The sequence below is a fragment of the Capronia coronata genome, assembly GCF_000585585.1.
Source record: "Capronia coronata CBS 617.96 chromosome Unknown acBCG-supercont1.6, whole genome shotgun sequence".
NCBI classification, from domain to species: Eukaryota; Fungi; Ascomycota; class Eurotiomycetes; order Chaetothyriales; family Herpotrichiellaceae; genus Capronia; species Capronia coronata.
In genome coordinates this window covers 557,146-581,044 of record NW_006912898.1, presented here as the reverse complement: position 1 = coordinate 581,044, position 23,899 = coordinate 557,146, and the positions used below count along the sequence as shown (strand labels likewise).

The window sequence follows — 23,899 nt, the reverse complement described above, 5'->3', positions numbered from 1 at the left end:
TGTTGACATGGAAAGCAAGACTACTCCTGTGACTCTATACTCCTGATCACAGCTGATGACTCAGCCAGTTGACCCGTATCTGTGGTATACGTATATATACGATAGTACTCTGTAGAGGCATTTCATCACTATTATTGGGTGTTGGCCCATGAGAGCTCCTCTTTATCCCCTTGAACACTACCTACCTAAGGGAACCTGCTCTAAGAGTTGACCTCTCGCTGTATCTCGCTCCCGAGGCCTTCTGGGCTCTCCACCGCCCCTTGATCTGGCGGATCTTCCGGGCCTTGTAGCCCCTCCATTTCATCATCGCAACATCCTCCCTATCCTCAATTCGTGGGTCGTTCGGTATCTACGGTTAGTTACGTAGCTGCTCAATTTTAGCAACGATTGCGGAAAATGATGCATGCGTCAACATGGTCATGATGACTACAGACTATACTGTCTCCTACAGCCAGCTGAGTACCTACGGATACCATAACATAACGTAACGGTTAATATCTCACTCATCTTTTTCTTACGAGCGACCAATTCCTGCTCTATCTACAAAGGTTCACCCTTCTCTTCTCTTCTCTTCTCGTCTGCTGCATGTCGTCCAGGTCCCCACCAGTAAACTGTAACACCGCACGTCAGTCAATCGTCCTGAGAGCGTCTCTCTTCCACATCCACTTCCACATCCACTTCCGCCCGGAGACTGCGCCGGACCCTTCAGCTTGCGACTATCCCTAGGGCAGTGCTCTACCTCCGACTGCTCACTCCAAGCCGGGAGACAGAAGTAGCCCACAAGCAAGGAAAACAAAGGAAGAGACGGCAGAATACAGACCATCACCGGGCAGGGCAGCACAAGCACAGGCTGCAGGGAACGATCAGATCACGCGAGGGCCCAAAGCGTGATTGAGCCACAGACCCTTTAATTCGACAGGGTGAGAAGACTAGATCAGGAAGAGAAGAGAAGCGAAGATAAATCAGACGATGACCACACCGCGCTGTTTCATCGTCCGCCACGGCGAAACCGAATGGTCCCTTTCGGGTAAACACACAGGCACGACGGATATTCCCTTGACGAAAAACGGCGAGAAACGAGTCCGCGCCACGGGGAGGGCGTTGGTCGGCGATGATAGATTGATCGTACCTAGGCAGTTGGTGCATATGTAAGTTTGAGAATGATTGTTCCTTGATTTCCCACCCTACACACGAAGCCGAAAGCAAAACACGAAACAAGAAATATAAAGTGGGAGGGAGGGACGGAGGAGAAACAGAGGGAGGTGGGAGAAACAACTGGAAGAAAGTTGAGGGAGAGATACAGGACAAGCCATGCGATACACTACCTTGCTCATGACAAAGTCTCGAAAAAGAAGCGAGAGACATAGATGGAACTTGAGGCTCCCTGGTCTACCTCCCTACCCTGACCAACTTGGATTGCAAACCAACCCCCTCCCTCATTGCTACTCTATTCGCTTCGTTCAAGATCTCAATCACTGACAATTTCCTTCTCTCTCACAGCTACGTCTCCCCGCGCCGCCGAGCGCAACGAACGCTCGAACTACTCAACCTCGGCTGCCACCACCCCTATCCCTGGGAATCCAGCACGACCGACACCTCCTCCAGTTCCAAGCATCTTCTTGAATCCAGTCCGCCGCGCTACAAGACCGACGCGCACGTCACGATCGACGACCGCATCGCCGAATGGGACTACGGCGACTACGAAGGCATCACGAGCGCCGAGATCCGCGAGATGCGCAAGAAGCAGGGTCTCCCGCCCTGGGATATATGGCGAGACGGCTGTCCTGGCGGCGAGTCGCCCGAGGACATCATCCGGCGCGTGGACAGCCTGATTGCGGAAATCAGAGACCGCTACCACGCCCCCGTCATCGGGAAACCTAAGGACTCGGGCCTCGCGGGCGACGTCTTGGTCGTCGGCCATGGTCATATCCTGCGCGCGTTTGCCATTCGCTGGGTCGGGCAGTCGCTGACGCAGACGTCGTTGATCATGGAAGCTGGAGGCGTGGGGACCTTGAGTTACGAGCACCATAATATCCACGAGCCGGCTATTTTGTTGGGTGGTGGCTTTGTTGTCGGCGAGGAGAAGGCGGAGATTGAAAGGGCTGAGAGGGAAGAGAAGGAAAAGGAGGAGGAAAAGGAGAAGGAAAAGGAGGAGGAAAAGGAGAAGGAAAAGGAGAAGGAGAAGGAGAAGGAGAAACAACTGCAGAATTAGAGACAGAATGAGAATGAAAAGAGAAAGAGAAAGAGAAACAACTGCAGAAAGAGAAACAGAAAGAGAAAAACGGGGCTATCTCGAGGTCTTGTCGAGTCTGCATTCAGCCTTGTTGGAATAAGCCAGGAAGTGCGATATAGTGGCTTGTTGGATGAACTGGCTGTCTGGTCTGTCTGTTCGCAAGTGGTTTCTGGTTCTTGCTTCTGGCCATGTCCCTGGTCAAGCTGAGTGACAGGATGTGCCGCCCTTTTCATGTGCGTCTGCTTGCTCGCGTCGAGACCAGACCGAGATGCGAGAAAAGGGAAATAGAGAGAATCAAGTACATCTTATTTCATTCTGGTCTCAGAAGAAAAGAGTCACGGCTCGAAAGATTTCTAACTTCTTCTTTTCCTGCTCTCTCGGAGAGACTTGGGATACTCTCCGAACTCGCCAGTGGAACAGTAGTGATCACCGTTCGCTTCATAGACCAGCCGCTGTCTGCGACCTGCGCACCCCTCCCTCGCCGACAAGCCTGTTGCTTCACCATTTCGTGTTTGCTGTGTCTTGTTGGTGTGCTTGCCCTGTCTACGCTTGATTTCACAAAGGCTCCTTGTCCCGAAGATCTATTGCCATCTCACGTTCGTTGACTTGTTGGTCCCCGTATCGCTCCAGCTCCAGCCCAGCGAATAACCCTCGCCATATGAATCTCGCCCGTGATCCGTGATCCGTGATCCGTGATTCGTGATCCATGCTCCATGCTGCATGTTCACTGTCTAACCTTCTAACCTTCACCACTCGTAAGGCAGTCCACTCGACCAACCAGGACCGATAGGCTCAAAGTTCTTGTCCTCTTCCCGTCCATGTTCCCACTCCCGCGCCGGATTCTTCGGCGGAGTAGGCGGTCGCGGACCGGGATCGAAGCCTACAGGCCGATTCTTCAGGAACATTTCTTCGTACATTGGATTTTCGGCCACCAGGGCTGCAGTGCCTGGGGAGTAGATTGGGTGTGGGGATGTCACGACCAAAGGTGGGGAAGAAGGAGGTTGGACTGAAGCACTGCCTGCTGCTGGTTGTTGTTGTGCCCAGGGATCTGCTGCGGCTGCAACTCCTGGTGGCATTGCTGTTTCTGGCATTGTTGCGGTCACTGGATTTGGCGGTGTGGACCATGGGTAGGCTGGGTAGGCTGGGTATGTTACATTTGGTGGTGCGGGAGGGGATATCGTATTTGGTGGTCTTGTTGGGTATGCTCTTGTTGTCGGATATCCTGGGTTCACCGGCATTGACACATATCCTGGGCGGGTGGTATTTGCGTGCGTCCACGACATTGTCGGTGCAACCGTGTGGCGCATCGTAGAGTATGCTTGCGTCGGGGGAGTTGCTTGCGGCCACGGGTATATTGGGACCGGTGTGTGTGCTCCATATGCTGGGTTTGCTGCCATGGTCGGATATCTTGGCATGTATGGCATTGCCGCCATTGCAGCATTGACTGGTGGAGACGGGTTGATCGGGAATGCATGGTTGGCTTGCATCCAAGGGGGTGTCGCTACAGGTGTGTTGCCTCGTATGGAAGGGGTTGTTTGCCGTGCTGGCGCATAGGCTGGGGTTTGCGGCACGAACGAATAGTCCGGTGTCGACAAAGGTACGAAAGTACTTGTCGATCCACTTGTCCTGGCTGCAGTACCCTCTTGTGAAAGTGAATAGGTTGTTGCTGGTTGCACGACACCGGATGCGTGAAAGCTGACCTTCTTCCATGCATCTTCAGCGGGCCTCGCTCCATGTTCGTCTTGAGCGGCTGACCGACCGCCGCTACTGTCCCAGGACTGTCTGGGAGTGTCTTGCTTTTGCTCGGGAGATGTCGCGTCACTTCTCTCCTGTTGTCCATCCCAGCCACCACGGGTATTGTTGGCTTCGTTATTGTTCTGATCCCACCCGCCGCCTGGAGCCTCATTATTGCTGCTCTGCTGGTTGTTGTTGCCTTCGTCCTGCCAGTTGGCCGGCCCATTGTCTGCCCAACTTGCATTTTGTTGTTCATTCGTGGCGCTGCCGCGGCGGCTGCCATTTCTGCTGCCAGGGCTGGTTGCCAGTCGAGACTGGATCCCAAGCCCAGGATTATCGGAAACCTTTCGGGCTGCTGGCAACTTGTAACTGAGGAAGCCGACATCCGGTGCGGAAACGGGGATCTGTTCGTTAGAATGCGTCGATGCAGGTGTCGTGATTTTGGCTGGTGGGCTGGGTATCTTCCCTCCCAAGGCGCCTTTTGCTCTCAGCACCATTTCGATCAATTCAGCCTTGTCCAAGCTCTCCAGTGTATTGGCGTCCTCGTTCGGTGTTGGGTCAAGTCCGACTTCGATTCCGATCTCCTTCTTGATCTGCTCTTTGGTACGATATTTGAACACAAACCTGGCATATGGCTCTGCGAGGCTGTCGACGTATTCCGGAACACATCTCTTTTTGTTGTATATGTATCCTGGTCCAGGCTGGACCTGTTTGGAAGTGCCCATGTTCTCAGCAATGGCTCGAGGCACATCATATCTGGGCTCTTCCTCAGCATCCGGCGAGACTGCGGTCTCTGCGGCAGCCTTTGTGGTGAAATAAGCGCCGTATGGCCCGTAGAGAGCACGCTTGGTTGCATTTGAACTGGACTTGTTGTTGCCATTCGATTTGTCCTTTGAATAATTGTCCCAGCCTCCATTTGAGTGCTTGTTGCCACTGTCTGCTTTTTGTTCGTCGTCACCCCAACCCTTAGCGTTCTGGTCACTCTGGTCCCAGCCGTGGCCCTCATTGTTGGCCTGATCATTGCCCGGACTGTTGTTATCTGCACTACCTTTCGAATCGTTGCTGGCATTGTCCGGCTGTTTATTATCATTCCAACTGGGATATGTAGAATTCTGACCGGCTGCGTCTCTTGGGGGATCTTCGGCATCCTTGACATCGGTGTTTGTGGTGGATTGGTTCCCTTCTTTCTCGGTGTCGATAACGGCCGGTGTCTGCTGAGCTCCAGACATCCAAGCTGTGTCTGCATCGGCTTGACTAACTGCTGGACCGGGTCCAGAGCTGGCGAAGGTTGAGACCGGTGGGACACCCGTGGTGGCGGCAGGATTGGGTGCTGAAGCGTGGAAGAGTGGTGCATTATTCGGCGGCGGGTATACAGGAACCGTACCCGGTATTGGTGGTTGAGCGGGACCTGCAAGTGGAAGGGGCCAGACTACTGGGACTGGTTGTGGATTCATTGCAGTCCACGGCGCCGCTGGGAAAGAGTGCGGGGGAGCGGACGGTCGAACAGGAAATGATAATGGTGTCGGACCAGGCATCGGTATTCCTGTGGGCTGAAGGTGTGCCTGATATGGAGGAAAAGGATGACCAGAGTTCCCATGTTGCATGTATGAGCTGGCAGATGGAGTACGCGGCGGATAGCTGTCATGCAGATTAACATCAGGATAGTGACTGTATGCCTTCTCCTCGGCATCATACATGTAATGACGATCTCGCGGTGAAGGTGGATAGTCAGCGTAAGAGTGCGTCCCTCTGTGATTACTTCTCTCGCGGTAAGTCGGGTCAGGTACTGGCCGGTTGTAGTCATGTTCTTCTCTCCAAGCACCTGGAACATAGTATCGGTTTCGATCATCGTACCTCATGTCGGATGTCATGCGGTGATGTTGCTGAGGACCTCTGCCATCACCAAGATCAAAGTGCACGCGTCTCTCTGGTCTTGGAGGGCGGTAGGCATGATGCTCATAGGAAGGTGTGCTTGAAGTCGGTCGATATGTGTGAGAGGGTCCACCAGGGTGTTGATAGAAAGGATCTGGACGGTAGTTCTGCGCATATGAGGTCGCCTCATGCGGGCTATATGGCGCTGATTGACCCCCCTGAGAATGCCATGCCCAGGGAGGATAACGGTTCGGAGGCGCATCACCTTGGAAATTGTCATACATTGGCGGATATTCATCGCCGGGACCGTCAAAGAGACCCGTCATGCCGGCCAGTAGACTATCTGCTTCATTTTCTGGTGTGTCGTCTTTTGCACGTTCGGCTTCACCCTGGGAGGTTGTGCGTGATTGGCATGTGCTTTGTCCATCGCTGTCAACTCTTGAACCAAAAATATCACTGTCCTCGGCAGAAGAAGATGTCGACATATCCTCTTCGACGTCCGACATCCGGCAGCGTAAGACCAGGACTTCGATTGTTCCAAGCTCACGAAAGTGGGTGTCGTCAATACCTTGGGGCATCTTAGGCACTGGATGAGAAACGTTAGCTGTCTGGTCATTTCACACCCACATGAACAAACCAAGGTTGTAGTCGTCGAAGCGCCACTCTCGGCCCATGTATGTTCCATCTCCCATGGGCTTCTCTTTCTGTCTCACAACAAATTCAACGACGCTTCTGCTCTTGGATATGTCTTTCCTGGGAGGTTGTAAGTTGACTCGGTTTCGGTTGCATTGATACTCTCCGTCGATGAAGACAACCATTGCCAACCCTTCGTAGATGAACTTCCGTGAACTAAGTCGAATGTTGAAGGCTTGAGGATGACTAGGAATGGCAATGTACGTCTCAACCACGCCGTCCCCGTACTGAGTTCCATGTTCGGGGAAAGGAGAAGCTGTATCAGCCCACAGGACCTGGCAAACCAGATCCTTGAGGGTTGGCATCGTACGCGTTCAAAGATGGCTATTGTTAGTGGGAGAAGGAGGTGTGAAAGTATGAATGACAGTCCGTCACTTGAGCTTCAGAAGATCTTTAAGTAGCCAAAGACAAGAGCAGCAAGGCGTCTAATATCTTCTCGGGAAACACGCCTGAATGGTAGTCATTGCAGGACATCGCGTCGTTGTGTTACAGCGAGTAGTGCATCAAACTTGAGTGAAGTGAAAGGAAACATAGAGAAAGTTAATGGCACCCGAGCTGGCAGAACTCAGCTTTGTCTGTCTGTACTGTTTGCACAACGACTGTGTTGCTCCTGGGGCGGCCGCTGGTTACTGGTAGGGATTGGGTATCATGCTGGAGTTGAACAGCTCTACAAATGAGTGAGCACAGTCAAATCGTCGCAGCAGCTGCAGAGCATCGTCCACAATATCATTTTCTGGCATTGTGAGGCATGTAGGACCATGACGGGACGGACTGTTGTCGAACAAACAGATGAGATGTCGTCGATGTCGATGTCTTTGATCGCATTATAGTCCATCACGCCGCCTTTAACCTCCCAAGGCTGTTTTGCCTATCCGTGTCTCTCGCTGCTTTATCATCTGTTGATAGGCTCCAGAACGAGACTCGATGACAGTCGCCCGCTCACGCAACTCGCACTGTTGGGCGCATGCTCCGTGTCAAGTAAAACAACTTGTAACATCTCCTTTCCCACCTGCACCCAGGTACCTTACATATCGTGTCCCACCCCCAGCTCTGTCAACATGACCGCCACAAAGGCTCAGTCGCAGAAGATCTTCGAGAAACTCAAGTCGAAGCCTGCCAACAAGGTAGATCAATCAATCCCCTTGCGCGTGGGTGGCCCACCAAGGAGGCCACCTCGCGCATACACAATCCATAAAGCCCTCGATATAACTGACATTTTGTCTGCAGGTATGCTTCGACTGTGGTCAGAAGAACCCAACATGGTCATCCGTACCCTTCGGAGTCTACCTCTGTCTCGACTGCTCCTCCAACCATAGGAATCTGGGTGTCCATATCTCCTTTGTGCGATCAACCAACCTGGATGGTATGGTAGTTTCGAGACATGACGAGGAGGACGTGCATTGACAACCTACAGTGTGGCAATGGAGCCAGTTACGGACCATGAAGGTCGGAGGCAACGAGTCGGCCACGAAATTCTTCCAGTCCAACGGTGGAAGTGCAGCTCTTGCCAGTAAAGACGCCAAAGTCAAATACACTTCCAACGCTGCGAACAAATACAAAGAGGAACTCAAGCGCAGGGCAGCAAGAGACGCAGAAGAGTATGCCCAATGTCCCCCTAGTCAGATACAGGAAATCTCATACTGTCGCAGATATCCAAACGAAGTCGTCATTACGGATGAATCCTCAACCACTCCTGCTGACGGCGCGTCAACACCAGCAGGCGAACCAGCCGACGACTTCTTCTCTTCTTGGGACAAGCCGACCATCAAACGACCTAGCAACCCACCGTCACGCAGCGGCACGCCTCCAGTAGCGTCACGTACCGCATCTCCTTTCCTCACCGCCGGTAACGCCACCAATGGCTCCGCAGCGCGCCCCAAGTCTCCTTCTCCGCTCGCCTCTGCTGCGGCCGATGCAGAGCACGCCCTGCCTGCTCCAGCAGCCATCCGGACGACGTCTTCATCCGCCATCCGCAAGGGACCTTCCGCGGGCGGTGTCGGCGCCAAACGCACCAACGTATTAGGTGCGAAGAAGACACAGAAACTTGGTGCGAAGAAGGTGACAGGCGAAGAGATTGATTTCGAAGCCGCCGAAAAGGCCGCCAAAGCCGAGGCAGAGAGGATAGAAAAGCTAGGCTACGACCCGGATGCAGAAAAGGCCGAGCAACTGTCCAAGAACAAGCCCATCGGTTTCGGAGCAACCACAGTCGAAGCCTCTGCCCCAACCGCCACGTCCAAGCCCGGACCTGCTTCTAGTAACCCAGCACATGCACGAAGTCCAAGCGAGATCGAACGACTGGGTATGGGTGTGGGCCGATTAGGGTTTGGACAAGTTGGCGCAAACAAGGCTGCTGCATCGACCGCCCCTGCGCCCAGAAAATTGGGATTTGGCAGTGTCGGAGCGAGCAAGGCTCCAGTGGATGGTAAGAACAGCATCACTCCACCCCCTATTCCTACCCCGTCCCACCTCCCATATATCACCATCATAAACACTTGTACTTTGTGCTGGCTTCATGCCGCATGAGTGCGACCTGCCCTTGGTCATCCTCACCCCACGCTGCCTCTTTTCATATTCATATGCAATACTAATATCCGTTGTCGAGATAGACGATGCCGAACAATATGCGCGCCAAAAGTTCGGCACTCAAAAAGGCATCTCGTCGGACGAGTTCTTCGGCCGCAACGCCTTCGACCCATCCGCCCAAGCAGAAGCCAAGAACCGTCTCCAAGGCTTCGAGGGCGCCACGAGCATCTCGTCCAACGCATACTTCGGCCGACCCGAAGACGATCTGACCGGCCTGGAGGGTGGCGATTACGGCGACATCGAGACGGTCGCCAAGGACTTCGTCCGTCGCCTCGGTCTGACTGCCGGCGACGACTTGGAGAATCTGATCAACGTCGCTGGCGAAGGCGGCAGGCGGCTGAGAGGTGCTGTGGCCCGGTATCTGAACAGCTAAGCTGATGATCTATCTTGCATTGTGTGGAAACGGCTGGGCTTTCAATTGTCTGCCTGCGGCGCTCTCGGAGTTTAGAGGAAGCTGTCTTTCCTGTACCTTAACCCTGCAGGGTATGTTTTTGAAGTCCCTGATGTGTGAAGAGTTCTGGTGTGGTGCAGGAGACTGGAGCGCAGCAGTGTCAGAAGATGAGCCTGAGCCTGAGCCTGAAGCCGCCTCTTACCTGCCTGTGCCCCTCAGGACAAGCTGGACGTGGTACTCGATGGATTCAAAAAAGGGCAGACTCGGATGGGCGGAGAGGCGTGAGAAGGTATGGAACACACGAGACAAGGGATATCGAAGCATGGTCACAGCGAGCTGTTTCCTTGTCGTCATTGTCCATCCCATCCAAGGCCAGGCTGAGATGATGAGCTGAATTACATTACCAGTGCGAAGCTGGCACTACTGCCCACATTCCGCTGGATGGGATGTAAAACAAACATCCTAAGATGTGGTAAAGCTACTCCTATTACTTGAGGCCGTACACGAGAAGATTGAAACAGGCCAGGCCTGTCTACCTCAGCACTATGTCGAATTCCTTTCATGTTCTCTTCACTCCTTGGCTCGCAGACTCGCAGAGTTACAAGTCCCCATCAAACCAAACTCTTCATTTCGTCTTCTTCCCAAGCAAAGTAACCGAGCAAGCAAAGCAAAGCATCAGTGCTCAACGTGTCAATTGTGCTAGAAACTACCAACCACTACAACCGATTCATTCCAGAACCGTCCTTCCAGCCTCGGCAACGACCATGAATGCTTCCCCGTCAAGCTTCAGCTCTTCCACCGCAGCTATCATGGGAAGAATCCCCATTGTCATGATTGGCCATCACCCCCTCCAAATCCGCTGCTGTGATTGAACTTGGTGCCAAAAAAAATCACCGAAGAGAGTGACTAATGCCGGTCCACGCTGAGCATTCCTGCATAGTCATCCACCAAGTCTCCAGAGCCATCCTTGTAGAGAGCGGAGTCTAGTCACAAGAGCCAGAAGTAAGAATAACAAAGAACAAAATAAGCCAAGTAATGCATGGACTCATCCATTAAAGATAATACCCGGTGGTTTCAACCAGGGTGTTTTTTTTCTTTCGTGAATTGAATTGAGCACAGTAAAATCGTGTCAATCAATCTGAGGGCGTTTCATCAAATCGTGACGAAAAGAGTGGCTGAGTCTACCAAGAGAACTCCATATGATGTGTAACGGGCACTGCCCTTTGTTGTCCTGCGATCCTCTTCACAGAATGAAGCTCTTGCGCTTCTCAGCGTTGCTAAGGACGAGGCGCGGAGTGTTGCGTCTTTTGGGCTCAACTTCAACAAATGATCCTCCAACCGGATTGCCCTCGTCGCTGCTCAAGCTTCTAGCACTGATCGCTTCGACACTGTCAACCGAGGTTCGCTCCCTAGACTTTTCCTTGATTTCCGAACCGATGGCACCATTTGCAGCAGCTCGAAGACTACCAAGGCTAGGCTTGCTGGACAGGCTAGTGCTGCCAGCAAGCACGGAATCGTTGTCGGATGAGACGGAGAAGTTGAACTCGTTCTCGCTGCCTGGCGTTCCAGCGCCAGAGCCAGATTGACGCCCATCACTGCGGCGTTCACGGCCAGCACGAACCAAGTCATGAACGGCTCGGCGGCGTTGACGAGTGGCGAAGTTCTTGCTCCCTTCATGCTTGGCAGTAGGCTTTTCCTGAAGTTCTTGCAGCAATGGTGGTCCACGTGGTTGTCTGATCGGATGCTCTCCCACTCTGCCTTGTCCGGGACCGAAGCTACCTGTGGCAGGGGTCTGTGGGAAGCCTGCCGGCCTCAACCCTGGTGCCTTTGTCCATTCGCCCGTGGTCTTGACATTGACGGAAGACATGTTCTTGCGGTGACCTCGTCGGAAAGCGTTGGCAGATGGAGGTGGTAAGGGTTCGACGTCTTGCTGCGGGGATGGTGTCGACTTAGGAGGGGTCTTCGAGCGACTCTCTGTCAACGAATAGGAAGTCTCATTGAATTGGCGCTGATAGCCAGTGGTGGCAGGGGGAGGCGAGATAGAATGGGTACGACCCATGGGGGACACTTCCTGTCGCTGCTGAAGCGAATTGTCGACGACTAAGTTGGATTGACCGGTCATGGGGTTGTAGACTGCAAACACTCCCGGACTACCTGGAACTGGCTGAACGACGGGCTGCAAGCCCTGTTGGAACTGCTGGGTGTACAAGCTCATGGGAGATCCGACAGGAGATTGGAACTGCTGTCCAGCATGGTTCATGATCCCCGCGTTCAGATTGAGGCCGCCCAGTTGCTGAGCTGCAGCAGTGACGCTCAAAAGTTGTTGCTGAAGAGCTCGTTGCTGTTGGGCAAGATAATTGTTGGTCGCTACCAATTCGTCGTACAGGTTCTGGTCCATGGTGTCTGCTCCGTCGACAAGATCAAGAGCGGGAGGGGCAAGGACTTGCTCGGGAAGTGAGTAACCCGGGTGCCAGCTGTTCCTGAACGAGTTCCGGTTGCCTGGAAAGTGCGTGCCAGTGGCGGTCTGTGGGATCCGGCTCCCATATTGCGGCGAAGCGTACCTGCTGCTTTCCAGACCCGACGTGTTGTGGGCAGGAGCGACCGTGGCCGACTTGGGGGCGGTCCGAAGGCCAGCCAAAAGGTGACCACGACTGGTACGAGGAGTCGAGTTGACGGTTGCTTGCTCAGTTTCGTCGATGGTTGAGATCTTTGGAGGAGGGGCAACGCTGAGACGTTTGATATGAGATCCTTTTCCACGAGACGCAAATCCTGGACCAGAGACGCCAATCGAGTTATTGAAGGGAGACTGGTAAGTCATTTGAGCAACACCGCCAGCGTCGATGCTCATTGTATTCTAAAATAGACGTGTAGTATGCAAGCTGGTAATGGCTAGAATTGTATGAATGCAAAAGCCCCGACCACAGAAGTTGATTGAGTTCAGAAAACAAAGTATCCGTGAATTGTCGACGCGTCGAGGTGAATTGCAAAGGAGTGTGCAAGTAATTTGCTCAACGATTAGGAGATTATTGCGGTTTGTGACGGTCCGAGAAAGTATCGTACGACAGTGAGTGCGAGGTACTAGGAAATAAAGGTAGGAGGCTTGCAGGTGCTGTGAATAAGATGTGCTTCCTGCTCACAGAAGTCAGCCTATGAACCTGATACCTGCAGAGGACGGTCACCAGACTTACCAAAAGTCAGCCAGCTGTGGCAGGAAGCAGAAGAAGAGATTTGGCGACAATGCCGAATGTCAGACGATGGAAATGTATGATGCGGTATGGATTTTGTTGTAGATATATTCAAGCTGCGCAGTTTCGACAGTAATGAATGTGGCTGCGTTTTGCGGCGGTAGAGATGATTGCACGGCAATGATCGAGTTGGTGACTTTTGAGCGGTAGAATTTATGGACAATTAGGTTTTTGCAGTTTCAGGTGTATGAGTGCGATGAGAGAGTGCGATGAGAGCAAGGACCTGGCAATAGTCGAAGGGAAGTGGTTTTTGCAGGCCAGTGATTAGGAAGAATCGAGGCCGGTTCTGTATAGGATCCGTCTGGGCCGAGCAGGGAGGCGATTAGGGCGGAAACGGCGAGTGAAGGAAGATGAGCGAGAGCTGCGAGATAGATGGTTCGATGTCGATGTCGATGCCAGTATCGACGTTGAAGGGAACGAGACAACAATGGTGGCAGAGTGATGGTGTGTATATGAGAGGGAGGAAGTGAGTAGTAGAGGGGAGAGTAGTAGTCGAAGAGGAGTTACAAGGTAGGAGTTGACAGTAGTGACAGCACAAACGAAGTGATGGAGAATGAAGGGACTCGGACCCAGCTCGCCAGGTAACGATGGATGGGGGAGGATGGATGGATAGAAGGACGAAGGACGATTGATCGAATGAAGCGGATGGTGGATGAGAGGGAGAGAGAAGACGACGAATTGGGTGGAAGAGAAGCAGAATTGGATACGAGAGGAATCAAATGTGACGGGAATGGGGGTCAGCGAGGCATTTTAGGGGGGTGTCTGACGGTAACAAATAGGTGCAGCGACGAGCAGTACTGAGGCAATACGATCCGTCAGACACCCCGCATTAATGAGAAGTGAGTGGGCGAGAGACGCGTGAAGTTCGAACCACACTGGCAAGCCACTTGCCTCTGGAACCTCCTACTGCACTGTCATGATTGGCACTTGAGCCTCAGGGTGCTGCAGGGGGAGTTCTTAGGCTCCTTAGGCACCTCCTCGGGTCGTTAGGCGCATTTCTGGGGGCGAGCCATTGGTCCCCAGGCCGCATGTTTAACTGGCGTGCAGGGGTTTGCGGCGCCTCCACCACCAACCCCAACTGCTCGGGCCCTTTCACTCTTTGTTAAGCACTTTTGGTATTGAACGTGCTGCCATTATTGAGCTATCCTTGTCACAGATGACAGCAGAACAGCTTCCTCAGCAAGAACAACAATCTTCTGCATACTTGAACATGCAATCGGCCGCTCCAATATGCATAGGGCAGCCTGGAAGTAGCCTAATTACCTAGGGTACTTGGTATCTACAGCTGAGGGACAACAGCCATGGAAACGCCACCGAAGGAAGCACACTTCCTTCCAGGTCCTCTTTGTCCCTATTGTACAGAGTCCAGGCCTGGGTTGCATGACCTCCATCCACACCATCGTCCCAACACTCGTCGATTGACTGGACCGTCCTCAAAAGCTATAATCTTTTCCTCGGTATCAAATTGGATCTAGGCTGAATAGGTGCGTGTTGTGTCGGTGTATTGGGTGTCAACTTCAGGGGGCACGAGGGCACAACTTGAGCCTCATTCTTCCCTCATGGGCTCTACGATCAGTTGAGTAAATACAGAGTACAGAAGTAAGTCCTAAAGGTAGAGACGGTGGGACACAGCTGTTTGTGCCAAACGTCGGACGAACTCTTGCTCCTCCACAATATGAACATTGGCCATATGGAGTCTGTTGAGTCCGTCGCCTATCGCTCGTTTCGGCGCCTGTGGCACCACAACGGGCATATTTGCTTACAAGCGACCAAAACTGACAGCGGGTTCATCTTAACTGGCGGTTCCCGGTTTCTGGGTCTCTCGCGAAGTCAAGTCTGCGTGGCCATCGCTGAAGCTCGTGGCAGCCAGCCATGGAAGATCGATTTTTCTCTGTAGGCACCAAGGGGGACAAGGGGGAGATTGCCTGCTCATCTTTACCCACAAGCCTCCCTACAGGTACCTACTACCTAGCCCTATTCTGGCGACAACGAGTCTCTTGCGCAGAGCCTATCTCGTTTGTACATTCCAGTGTCCACTCCGTATGTAATTGTTTGTCATGAGCGTTTCCCCTGATTCGTGGCTCTCGATCGCGAAAAGATCTGGATCCTAAGGTGCGTACCTACCTAGGGATGCATGGAGCCACATGGTATCCTAGCACATCAGTTTCAATCAGCCTCGCCTCTTCTGCGTGTTGGTACTTTTGACCGGTCCAGCGATCAGGAATCTGAACCTCAAATACTACGTAGCAGCATGTCATAAGCGGTCGAGTCTGGTTGTCGAGTGGATGATTATTTTTCTCTATGGACGTCCTTGATCGTCACTCTCAACCTGTCCACCATACTCGTATCGTACAATGTACAGCCTGGTTCTCATATGATGTACAAACCCCAACGATGATTTTTTGGTTTTTGCGCCAACCGTCCCATGCAAGCTGCCTGGATGCAAAATGGTACATGGCGTTTGATCATCACAATCAACAGCAACCGCCAGCTTACTTCTCCGTCTCCCTCTTCTTCTTCGCGGAACCGCTCGTTGCGTCGTGCGCCGCTTTAGGAATGATACTTGCTTCATCAATCAGAAACTCGTCGCGGACGGGGGGAGGGTTCGGTTCCCGGACGGTGATAGACGCCTGTCCTTCATGGATGAGCTCACGCTCTTCTGACATGGTCGGATCGTCATGCACCTTGACCTTGGCTTCTTCTTGTGGCATCTTGGAGCTTTCCAGATACGCAGGTCGGGGCTGGTCCTGGCTTGTCGTCTTTGGTATCTCTTGAGATGTGCTCGCAGGCTTGTTCTCCGACGACGTAGTCTTCTCCCTTGGAGATGCCGATGCCTTCGTGTCTGATTGTGCAGGCTTCGACGAGGCCGAGGCAGGCTCTTCTAGTAACCGACGTTGAGAAGCAGTATCTTGTCCCTGCTGCCGCTGCTGCTGTTGGGCTTTCCTCTCCTTGATCTCATTAACCAGCTCTTGCTTCTCGGCCTCTAATCCAGCGTCGAGCTCTTCATCGTCTTCCAGTTCACCCTTGTAGACCTCGGGATATCTCTGGAAACACTGTTGCATGTTCTGGAACTTGTCGATGCAGTCCATGCCTTTGGGTTCCTCCGTCGAAAAGACAAAGCACGAGAAAGCCTCGCGGAATTCCGGCCCACAAGGACCATGGGCCATCCCTCCAAGACATGGGCAATCCCAATTGATCTCACCGGTCTCCGGGTTGAATGCTCCTTCGTTCGCTGCCTCCTCTTCTAGTTCTCCAGCGGAGCCTGTGGATAGCGGCTCCTGTTCTTGGGCAGCAACAGAGGTCGAGGCATTCTCTGAGGATACGGCATCGGCAGCCGCATGAAGGACAGCGGAGTTTGATTCGGGTTGTCGCTGACGGCGCGAAGTCAATGCTTCTAACGGGGACTCCTCGATGATATCGTCAGCGGCATCGAGGTTCGGGTTCAAGAGATCTGTCAAGACACAGCCAGTCAGTATGCGGTGATGTCAAGACACAAGCTGCAGAAACCCGACACACGTACTATTCTGTGGTTGCTCGGCGAAAACGGGACTGGTGTTGTAATAGTAAATGCCAGCAATGGCAATGCCCCATCTAAAAAGGGTGCTCTTCCAACTCCTCCGTGCGTCCACCGGCGATGTGCTCACAAATCGTCTTCCCACGGCTGTCCGCGGCGCAACGAGACCAGGTCGAATGGCCGTCCGCACTAGTGATCGAGCGGCTGGTCTGAACATGGTCGAAATTTCGCGGGTTCCTCTCGTTACTGTCCTAGAGGCTCCAAGTTAAAGGAGACATAATATGGCACCGAAGGGCAGAAATGAATGACTGCGGCTAAGCTTGCGACGAGCCTGGGAGCAATGATGTTCTACAGAATTATTATTGCTGCAATAATGCAGGGATTATTATTAATTGAGACTCATTATTAAACATTTCTGCACTCTACATTAGTTTTGTTGCGCCGTACATATGGTACGACGGAGCATTCAGCATATCATACATACCTTACTCGTAGTATTACAAAAGATAAGAGACAATGAGAGGCATCGCCCTCCGCTTTGAGGGCATGGACAGACCTAGACGACCGAGAGCTGCAATATGGCGCCCATTACGGGTAAGGAAACGATATCATGGACAGGGACATCACTGACTGGTGACAGAGGCATACCTCACCACATTAGCGACTGCCGATCCTGGCCTCCCAGTACCGCGACCAACAACACCACACTGGCTGAAGGATCCGCACGCGCTGGCCCAGGTTCAGAGTGCATCGCTGCCCAAAGCTGTTGACGTCGTTGTCATTGGCTCCGGTATCACTGCTCTCAGCATTGCCAGAACTCTCCTGTCCCAGAGCCCATCAATCCGAGTGACGATCCTGGAAGCTCGAGCTCTTTGCTCAGGTGCCACAGGGCGGAATGGTGGCCAAATTGTCACATATGGCGCGGCCGCATACTCGCAAGCCAAGCGGGTGTTAGGCGCAGAAGCTGCGACCAAATTTGTTGATTTTACCTTCGACAACGTTGCGGCCATGTCAGAGGCCGTCAAGGAGTATGCCATGACGGAGTCCGAATATCGTCAAGTCAGACGGATCCGGTGCTTCACCGACCCCGAGTATTTCAAAAAGGCCTGTGAGAGCATCGCGGAATACGAGCGAGATAATCCGAAGTCGAAACATATCAACACCTATACTGTTGTGGACGCCCAACAACTGTTGAAAGTAGGTGATGTGGAACCCGTGTAGGCGACGGTTGACTCACGCGAAAATAGGATCATGGCATCCATGGCGTCGCTGGTGGCATCATCTATCCAGCAGCAGCGTTCTGGCCATACCGCTTTATTGCAAAGACTTACCAAACCCTGCTGAACCAGTATCCTTCACGGTTCTCGATCGAAACCGAGACTTCCGTGACAAGAGTCTTGCACGATTCTCAGGGTGAGAATGTATACCCCTATGCTGTCGAGACTTCGAGAGGCCTGCTCAGGGCCACTCATGTCGTTCACGCCACAAACGGCCATGCGGGTCATCTTCTGCCGGCACTTCGTGGTCGCATCGTTCCATACTGCGGAACGATGACGGTGCAAGACTACGGAACGGCGGTGCCTAATCGGGGCGACCAGAATACATGGAGCGTCCATCAGAAGCCTCAGCTGGACGAGTCCACTGGGGCCCTTGCCTCCGGTACTTACTACGTCCAACAAAACGCGGTGACGGGTCAGTTCTGGTTTGGTGGTGAGTTTAAGACGCTCGAAGAGACGTTGAGTGCGGATGACTCTTCGAAATCGGAAGGTTCGGTAGAACACCTGAAGCAACGACTCGCCCAATTCTTCGGCCTGAAACCTCGACCTGATACCTGCCTCGTCAGTGCCTGGTCTGGGGTCATGGGCTTCACCTGTGACGGGTTCCCACTGGTGGCTCGACTGCCCAAGTCCTTGACGTCTCGTGATGGAACGGGCGAATGGATTGCGGCTGGATTCAACGGCATGGGCATGTCCATGTGCTTGCTCGCGGGCAAAGGCCTCGCCCTGAAAATTCTTGGTTTTGATGTCAGTGATTGGTTCCCGGAGTCTGCCTTTGGGCTTTCATCAGACCGTCTGCAGTCCCGCCTGACAGTGCGAGCAACGGTGGACGACTTCTTGAGCGACTATCAGTCAGCTATCAAGGCTACCAAGTCTACCAAGGATGCGCAAGTGGCGGAAGCAGGGGGCATAACTCAAGCCAAGCTATAACCCGAATACCTATCTCCGCTTCACTCATGCTCCGCTGCCGAGGATCATGCTCCAGTCCTTCCAAGCCGAGTAGTATATGGGGAACTCGAACTTGACCCTGTAGATTGTGACGGGGATTTGCCCAGTGCCCAGTGCCCAGTGCCCCAACACTGGAGCCGTTGAAGCTTTGTCGTTCGGATGAGATGATGCGTACCCCCTACTAAAGAAACTGACACGGACACCCGCTATCTCTCGCAGCCAAAAAAGGACTAGTCCAGCCTGACTCGGTACTCTAGGTTCACCTAAAGCGGCAGGAACAATCTGAAAAATGGGTTAATCCAGAACAGGGTCGCGCACGCATCTGACATTCAACTTCATACATGCGTCCAACATGGCAGCGCTCGACTGGTACACTTACCTTGCTGAGATCCTGGGACTCAATCGAAAGCATCATGGAACCACGGGCATACCGACGTGGACTCTACATACCGCGCGGGAGGTGTTCGTCTGGCTCGGATCGTGCCACCATGGCCCCCCCAGCCCCCAACCCGAAGCGCCGGGGGCCTTACAGCGATTGAGGCGCTAAATTGCTTTGAAACAATTCTAGATCATTGCCGCAGCCAGGATGCTGTGCGACTACAGGCCGACGCGAAATGGGCTGTGCCAGACTGCTCGCCAACTACGTATCATGTTGGCATTGGGACATCTCACAAAGAAAAAGCCGGTCTCATTGTCGCCAGATCAACGACAGACAGCCTTATAAGAGCTCGACAGAGACATAAACCCGTACGGTCCATCAGATATTGTCAATATCTTCGACCCCGATGAGCTAAGTCATCTATGTTGTAAACATGTCACGACGAGGCCACCAGCCTTCTGACTCTGATGACGAGTCCAACCACTTCGGCGGCGGCCTGCCATTGCGTCCGATCATTCTACGAGACCAAATCTCCTTCTCAGATGCCCCACTCTTGAGTACGGACGATGAACAGTCGCAATCTCAGCCTCGACTCAGTAATAGTCGTGGTCAAGAGCAACTGTTTACCCGCGGCCAAACAAGCTCCACTGCACCAAAACAACCACGTTCGCAGTATACTGCTCTCCCGCATGAGGATACCGTCGGCACGGTTGGCGACAAGGACAAAACAACTGTTGCTGACTACTCAGTCCAACTCGATAAGCAGCATTGGAAACCGGTTTCGCTCAGATGGCCTTACTTGGTTGCCATCCTCACTATCACCCTTGTTCTCGGCCTGGTCACCATCTTCCTACTGGCTTATTCCGCTGTGCACGACGGCCTGGGCGACGATGATGGTTCTTCTGCCATCCTCTTCGGATGGCGGTTTACACCCACCATCGTCTCAGTCTTGTATGCCATTCTGACGACATTCACGTTCAATGATGCTCGCCGAACAGAATCCTTCGCGCGCATGTCCCACGCGGCTGGCGCATCCTCCGCTTCAAGCTTGTTGAAAACGTTTGGACCGTGGTGGGATGTTCTTGCGGACAGTTTCCGTAAACGTGAGAATCATGGTCATATCAACTATTTTCTTCTGACAATTGTACTTGTCAATGGTATCGCCTCCCTGCTCATCAATCCTCTTTCCTCGGCCTTGTTACAAAGTGAGCCTGTGCAGCTGGTCTCCAAGGCGCCCTTCACTCGGTATGCGACGACCGAAGATGAGCCTATCAATATGGCGGCTGATGACCTTGTTTACTTTCGCACGATCGGAAATATTCTCCAAAACATCACGACATCGGCCTGGTTGACAGACAAATACGCCGTCGTCCCCTTCTCGCCATCATCGATGGCTCTAGACCTTGGTGTACCCCAGACAGAAAAGACCCAGAAATGGCAAGCCAACACAACCGTGATTTCTGTCGATCTAAACTGCGAAGTGATGACAGTCCGAAAGGCCATCTGGGCCCAGAATTCCACCGAAGACGGCGAGGAGTATGAGACACAGTATCACTCATTGTTGCTAACAGATAGTCATGGGTGTGAGGCCGGGATCAAGGGCTATAACCAATACATGACGTACTACGGCGGAGGATCATGGTTCACACCGCCACATATAATTTTGCCAGTATGGGATGACTCCTATTCGGCCCAATATTACAATGCAACAGCCGAATGTGCGGACCGACAAGTCGTGCTGTCCACAAATGGCACCTGGCAAGGGGACAAGACAGATACTTGGAATGATTATTTTAAAGCTGGCGCATGGTCCTGCAGGAGTACTTTCTACGCCGCCGACATGCTCGTCACCGCGAACACCGGCTCGAGCGGGACTACTCTGGACATCGATGACTCCACTTTCAATGCTCGTCGAAGTCGCCTGTCCCCCAACCTCCTCAACCAAACCCGCTTGGAAACGGCGTTCTTGAATCGCAACTGGACGAACATGATCTATACTCCAAACACGGGCGCTCTCCCAAACTTCGGAGGGGTGTCAGCGCTTCTAGCTGCCGTGTATGATTTCAACGCAGTGAGCATGATCGATGCAGATTCTGTTGGGCAGGACGCTCGAAGAATCAAACAGCGCTTCTTGGGTGAAATGATGATTGCAATGATAGCGCAGAATACACCTGTTCAGCAAACTGGCCAGATTACAGAAAGTCCACGGAGAGTCATCGTCAACCTCCCCATCGCCGTCTGCCTGATCGTGCTCTTCTTCATTTGTGCCGGCCTGCTTGCGATGGTATTGGTTCTGTCGAAACGACGTCCACTGAATCTTCACGAAGACCCTGCTTCAGTGGCGGCCGTTGTCAAGCTCATTGAGGGCAATGCCGTCATACGTAATTGTTTCAAGGTGAGAGATAGAGGAGACTCTGGAGCAAAGCCGGACCGGACATTGAGCAATACAACCCACTTTCTAGGTGGTGGACTTTTACGTTCAGTCAAGAGCGTCGATGAAGAACCAGGTAAGGGGAGTTGTCTGCATCACGATTGACCTCTCTAACATTGTGAACAGTGCCTGTGCCTGATCGGCGTGAGACGAGGGACGACTGGAGACCCTTCGCAATACGGCGACCAGGGGGCCTGCTATTGTTCACACTTTTGGCGCTTGTATTTGCAGCGATTCTTGTCCTCTTTGTGTTCGCGCGTACGACTGGCCTCTACGAGTCTGCATTTACCTACCAGACCGACTTGCTACCTTCCAGCAGCGACCTGTTCACATTCGCGCCTTATTCGATTGTACCCACGCTCCTAGCTGTCATTGTGACCCTATGGTGGGGTGATATCGATGAGACCTTCCGCAGACTCCAACCGTATGTGACCATGGCGCAAAAGGCGGTACCCGCCACTCCTAATATTGGTCTATCGTACCTGGCCGCCCATCCGCTGAGTTCTGTGCCGAAAGCAGTCAGAAACCAGCACTGGCTGGTTGCACTGGTGTCTGCCGGCGCTATTCTTGGGCAGGTCTTCACAGTGTCAATGTCAGCGTTATGGCAAAGAACCGACGGAGCTCGACCAGGGGACATGATTCTGACACGCACGCTGGAGCTGCGAACTCAGCCGTTTGTTTACGTGTATGCGGTTGGCAGCTCCATGGGCGGGGGCGACCCGGAGGGCCAGGAGATACTTTCCAGCTTCTACGGCGATCTTTCTACGAATTGGCTCTACTCGGCCACGCTGGAACTTGCGTACAACGGCTCGCAACCTGCTTGGAGCAGTGATGGGTGGAGTTTCGTGCCACTGGATCTGTCGTCGATCAAAGAGTCCCAGATGTACAGGCACACGCCCAGCACGAACACTTCCTCAACCAATGCCACCTCGTCGTCTGCCAAAAGCGTCAATGTCACCGTGATAACTCCTGCACTACGGGCCACGATGGACTGTGATCCGGTTGGATCGACAACCAATATATCGAGCTGGGTCACAGAATGGGACCTGACCGACCGAGGGATTTGGAACGTCTCGCATAATCCGACCTCGCTGAAAAAGGGATATGAGATCAACAAGCAACTGGAATTCAACAGCACGGCCAACTTCTCGACCACTCCAATCCTGAGTCGGGAAAGGACGCTACTATGTTGCGCCAACACGTCAAGCCAATCGTCGGAATCAGCTGCCGTCGGGTACTGGTCCGGCAACTATGGGCCAGGGCTGGTATATGATTTCGAAACATCTTCCGGGCCGTATCCTCGAAATTTCACCATGAAATGGATCAAAGGCAATGCCGCCAAAGACTTGTACTTGATGAACTCGAGCTATGCGCGGTCCAATGGGGAGAGCGATGATTTCCGGCATCTGATCTGGAAAGAGGCGCCCAGCATGTCTGCACTCAACTGCCGACCGCGGATCGAATGGAGCAATGCCAGCGCGACGGTCGACATGGCTACGGGCCGGGTGTGGAAGTATTCCATCACCGACACTCCCGAAACGGTAGACTGGCCTTGGACCGACGTGTACTATTCGCACAACTACAGCCAGCCAGGCGACGGGGTGGCTGCCGGTGTGGTTCACGACCAGGTGACGGTCAGCTACGGCGTCTTGTTCCAGGACGCCCTGCTGTTCGCGTCTGATCTGCAAAAGCTGTGGCCGTCCGGTGGCGGAACGTCCTCGTGGGTGGAAGATCTGGCCGACAAGAATTTCAATTTCCGTCTTCCTCCACGCGGCCTCAACACCGATCTCATGTCTTACTCCATGTACCAGCTCGCAGGTGAGGATCTGGATGTGTTGATGGACCCCGCCCAGATGGCGCAGCTCGGGCAGCGGGTGTTCGCCACCTTCTTCCAGCATTTCATCTCCTCCAACGTCTCGGCCAGCGGCGGCTGGGGATTTCAACAGATCGGGTCCACCCTGCCTGGAGATCTGGCTCCGATCATCCATGAGGCCTCAGAACATTCCATATACCAAGACCAGAACACCAGCCTGACCTCGGACACGAATGCTCCTGTCCGTATCGAGATCGCCGTCGAGGTTCTCCAGATGTCTCCTGCCGCGGTATACATCACGTTGGTCATTTTGTTGATCCTGGGCCTGATCACGATCCTGGTGTATTCCGTGGATTACCGACATCTGCGCAAGCTGAGACACGACTTCGATGACTTGGCTAGTGTCATCAGTGTTGTGTATGACAGTCCGAAACTGCAACGTTGGATCCGGGAGCATCCTGATCCGAAAACATGGTCGCAGAGGACGTCTCCAGATCGAGTCCCTCAAATTCAACTTGGGCCATTTGTCGGAAGCGATGGACGGGAAGTTTGGGGTATAGAAGTGGTCGATGGTGAAGAAGGAAGGCAATAATTCTCAAGTACGATCGTCTTTTGGATTTATCGCGACGTCGGGGTTCGAGGTCTGTGGGTGCCCTTCGTGGATATGACTCCTAATCATTCTCAGCATTTACGGCCGGCGTCATCCTTTCTTTGCCACAGCGTACAGCGTTCATGGGATGCGTAGAGGGCGCAGTACAGGTAGACATATTAGCTATCCTTTTCTGT

The 23,899-nt window shown here is 53.2% G+C and overlaps 7 protein-coding genes across 7 annotated transcripts; 4 read left to right on the top strand and 3 right to left on the bottom strand.

Annotated features, from left to right (window-relative positions):
• Window positions 1-969: 969 nt before the first annotated feature.
• On the top strand, window positions 970-2,212 carry A1O1_06879 (2,3-bisphosphoglycerate-dependent phosphoglycerate mutase; the record flags this gene model as incomplete). The annotated part of the gene is made up of 2 exons (XM_007727756.1): window positions 970-1,148; window positions 1,501-2,212. 2 exons carry the CDS (start codon window positions 970-972, stop codon window positions 2,210-2,212), a joined length of 891 nt encoding a protein of 296 aa, XP_007725946.1.
• A 767-nt stretch (window positions 2,213-2,979) lies between these two features.
• Window positions 2,980-6,837, bottom strand: A1O1_06878 (uncharacterized protein; the record flags this gene model as incomplete). The annotated part of the gene is made up of 2 exons (XM_007727755.1): window positions 2,980-6,425; window positions 6,477-6,837. The coding sequence occupies 2 exons, from the start codon at window positions 6,835-6,837 to the stop codon at window positions 2,980-2,982; spliced, it is 3,807 nt and encodes a 1,268-aa protein (XP_007725945.1).
• Window positions 6,838-7,590: 753 nt separating this feature from the next.
• On the top strand, window positions 7,591-9,488 carry A1O1_06877 (uncharacterized protein; the record flags this gene model as incomplete). Its single annotated transcript, XM_007727754.1, has 5 exons — window positions 7,591-7,656; window positions 7,760-7,895; window positions 7,947-8,130; window positions 8,182-8,954; window positions 9,139-9,488. The coding sequence occupies 5 exons, from the start codon at window positions 7,591-7,593 to the stop codon at window positions 9,486-9,488; spliced, it is 1,509 nt and encodes a 502-aa protein (XP_007725944.1).
• Window positions 9,489-10,749: 1,261 nt separating this feature from the next.
• On the bottom strand, window positions 10,750-12,354 carry A1O1_06876 (uncharacterized protein; the record flags this gene model as incomplete). The annotated part of the gene is made up of 1 exon (XM_007727753.1): window positions 10,750-12,354. One exon carries the CDS (start codon window positions 12,352-12,354, stop codon window positions 10,750-10,752), a length of 1,605 nt encoding a protein of 534 aa, XP_007725943.1.
• Window positions 12,355-15,243: 2,889 nt separating this feature from the next.
• Window positions 15,244-16,482, bottom strand: A1O1_06875 (uncharacterized protein; the record flags this gene model as incomplete). Its single annotated transcript, XM_007727752.1, has 2 exons — window positions 15,244-16,202; window positions 16,272-16,482. The coding sequence occupies 2 exons, from the start codon at window positions 16,480-16,482 to the stop codon at window positions 15,244-15,246; spliced, it is 1,170 nt and encodes a 389-aa protein (XP_007725942.1).
• A 361-nt stretch (window positions 16,483-16,843) lies between these two features.
• A1O1_06874 (uncharacterized protein) lies at window positions 16,844-18,472 on the top strand (the record flags this gene model as incomplete). Its single annotated transcript, XM_007727751.1, has 3 exons — window positions 16,844-16,859; window positions 16,906-17,462; window positions 17,513-18,472. The coding sequence occupies 3 exons, from the start codon at window positions 16,844-16,846 to the stop codon at window positions 18,470-18,472; spliced, it is 1,533 nt and encodes a 510-aa protein (XP_007725941.1).
• Window positions 18,473-19,302: 830 nt separating this feature from the next.
• On the top strand, window positions 19,303-23,705 carry A1O1_06873 (uncharacterized protein; the record flags this gene model as incomplete). The annotated part of the gene is made up of 2 exons (XM_007727750.1): window positions 19,303-21,376; window positions 21,427-23,705. The coding sequence occupies 2 exons, from the start codon at window positions 19,303-19,305 to the stop codon at window positions 23,703-23,705; spliced, it is 4,353 nt and encodes a 1,450-aa protein (XP_007725940.1).
• Window positions 23,706-23,899: the final 194 nt, after the last annotated feature.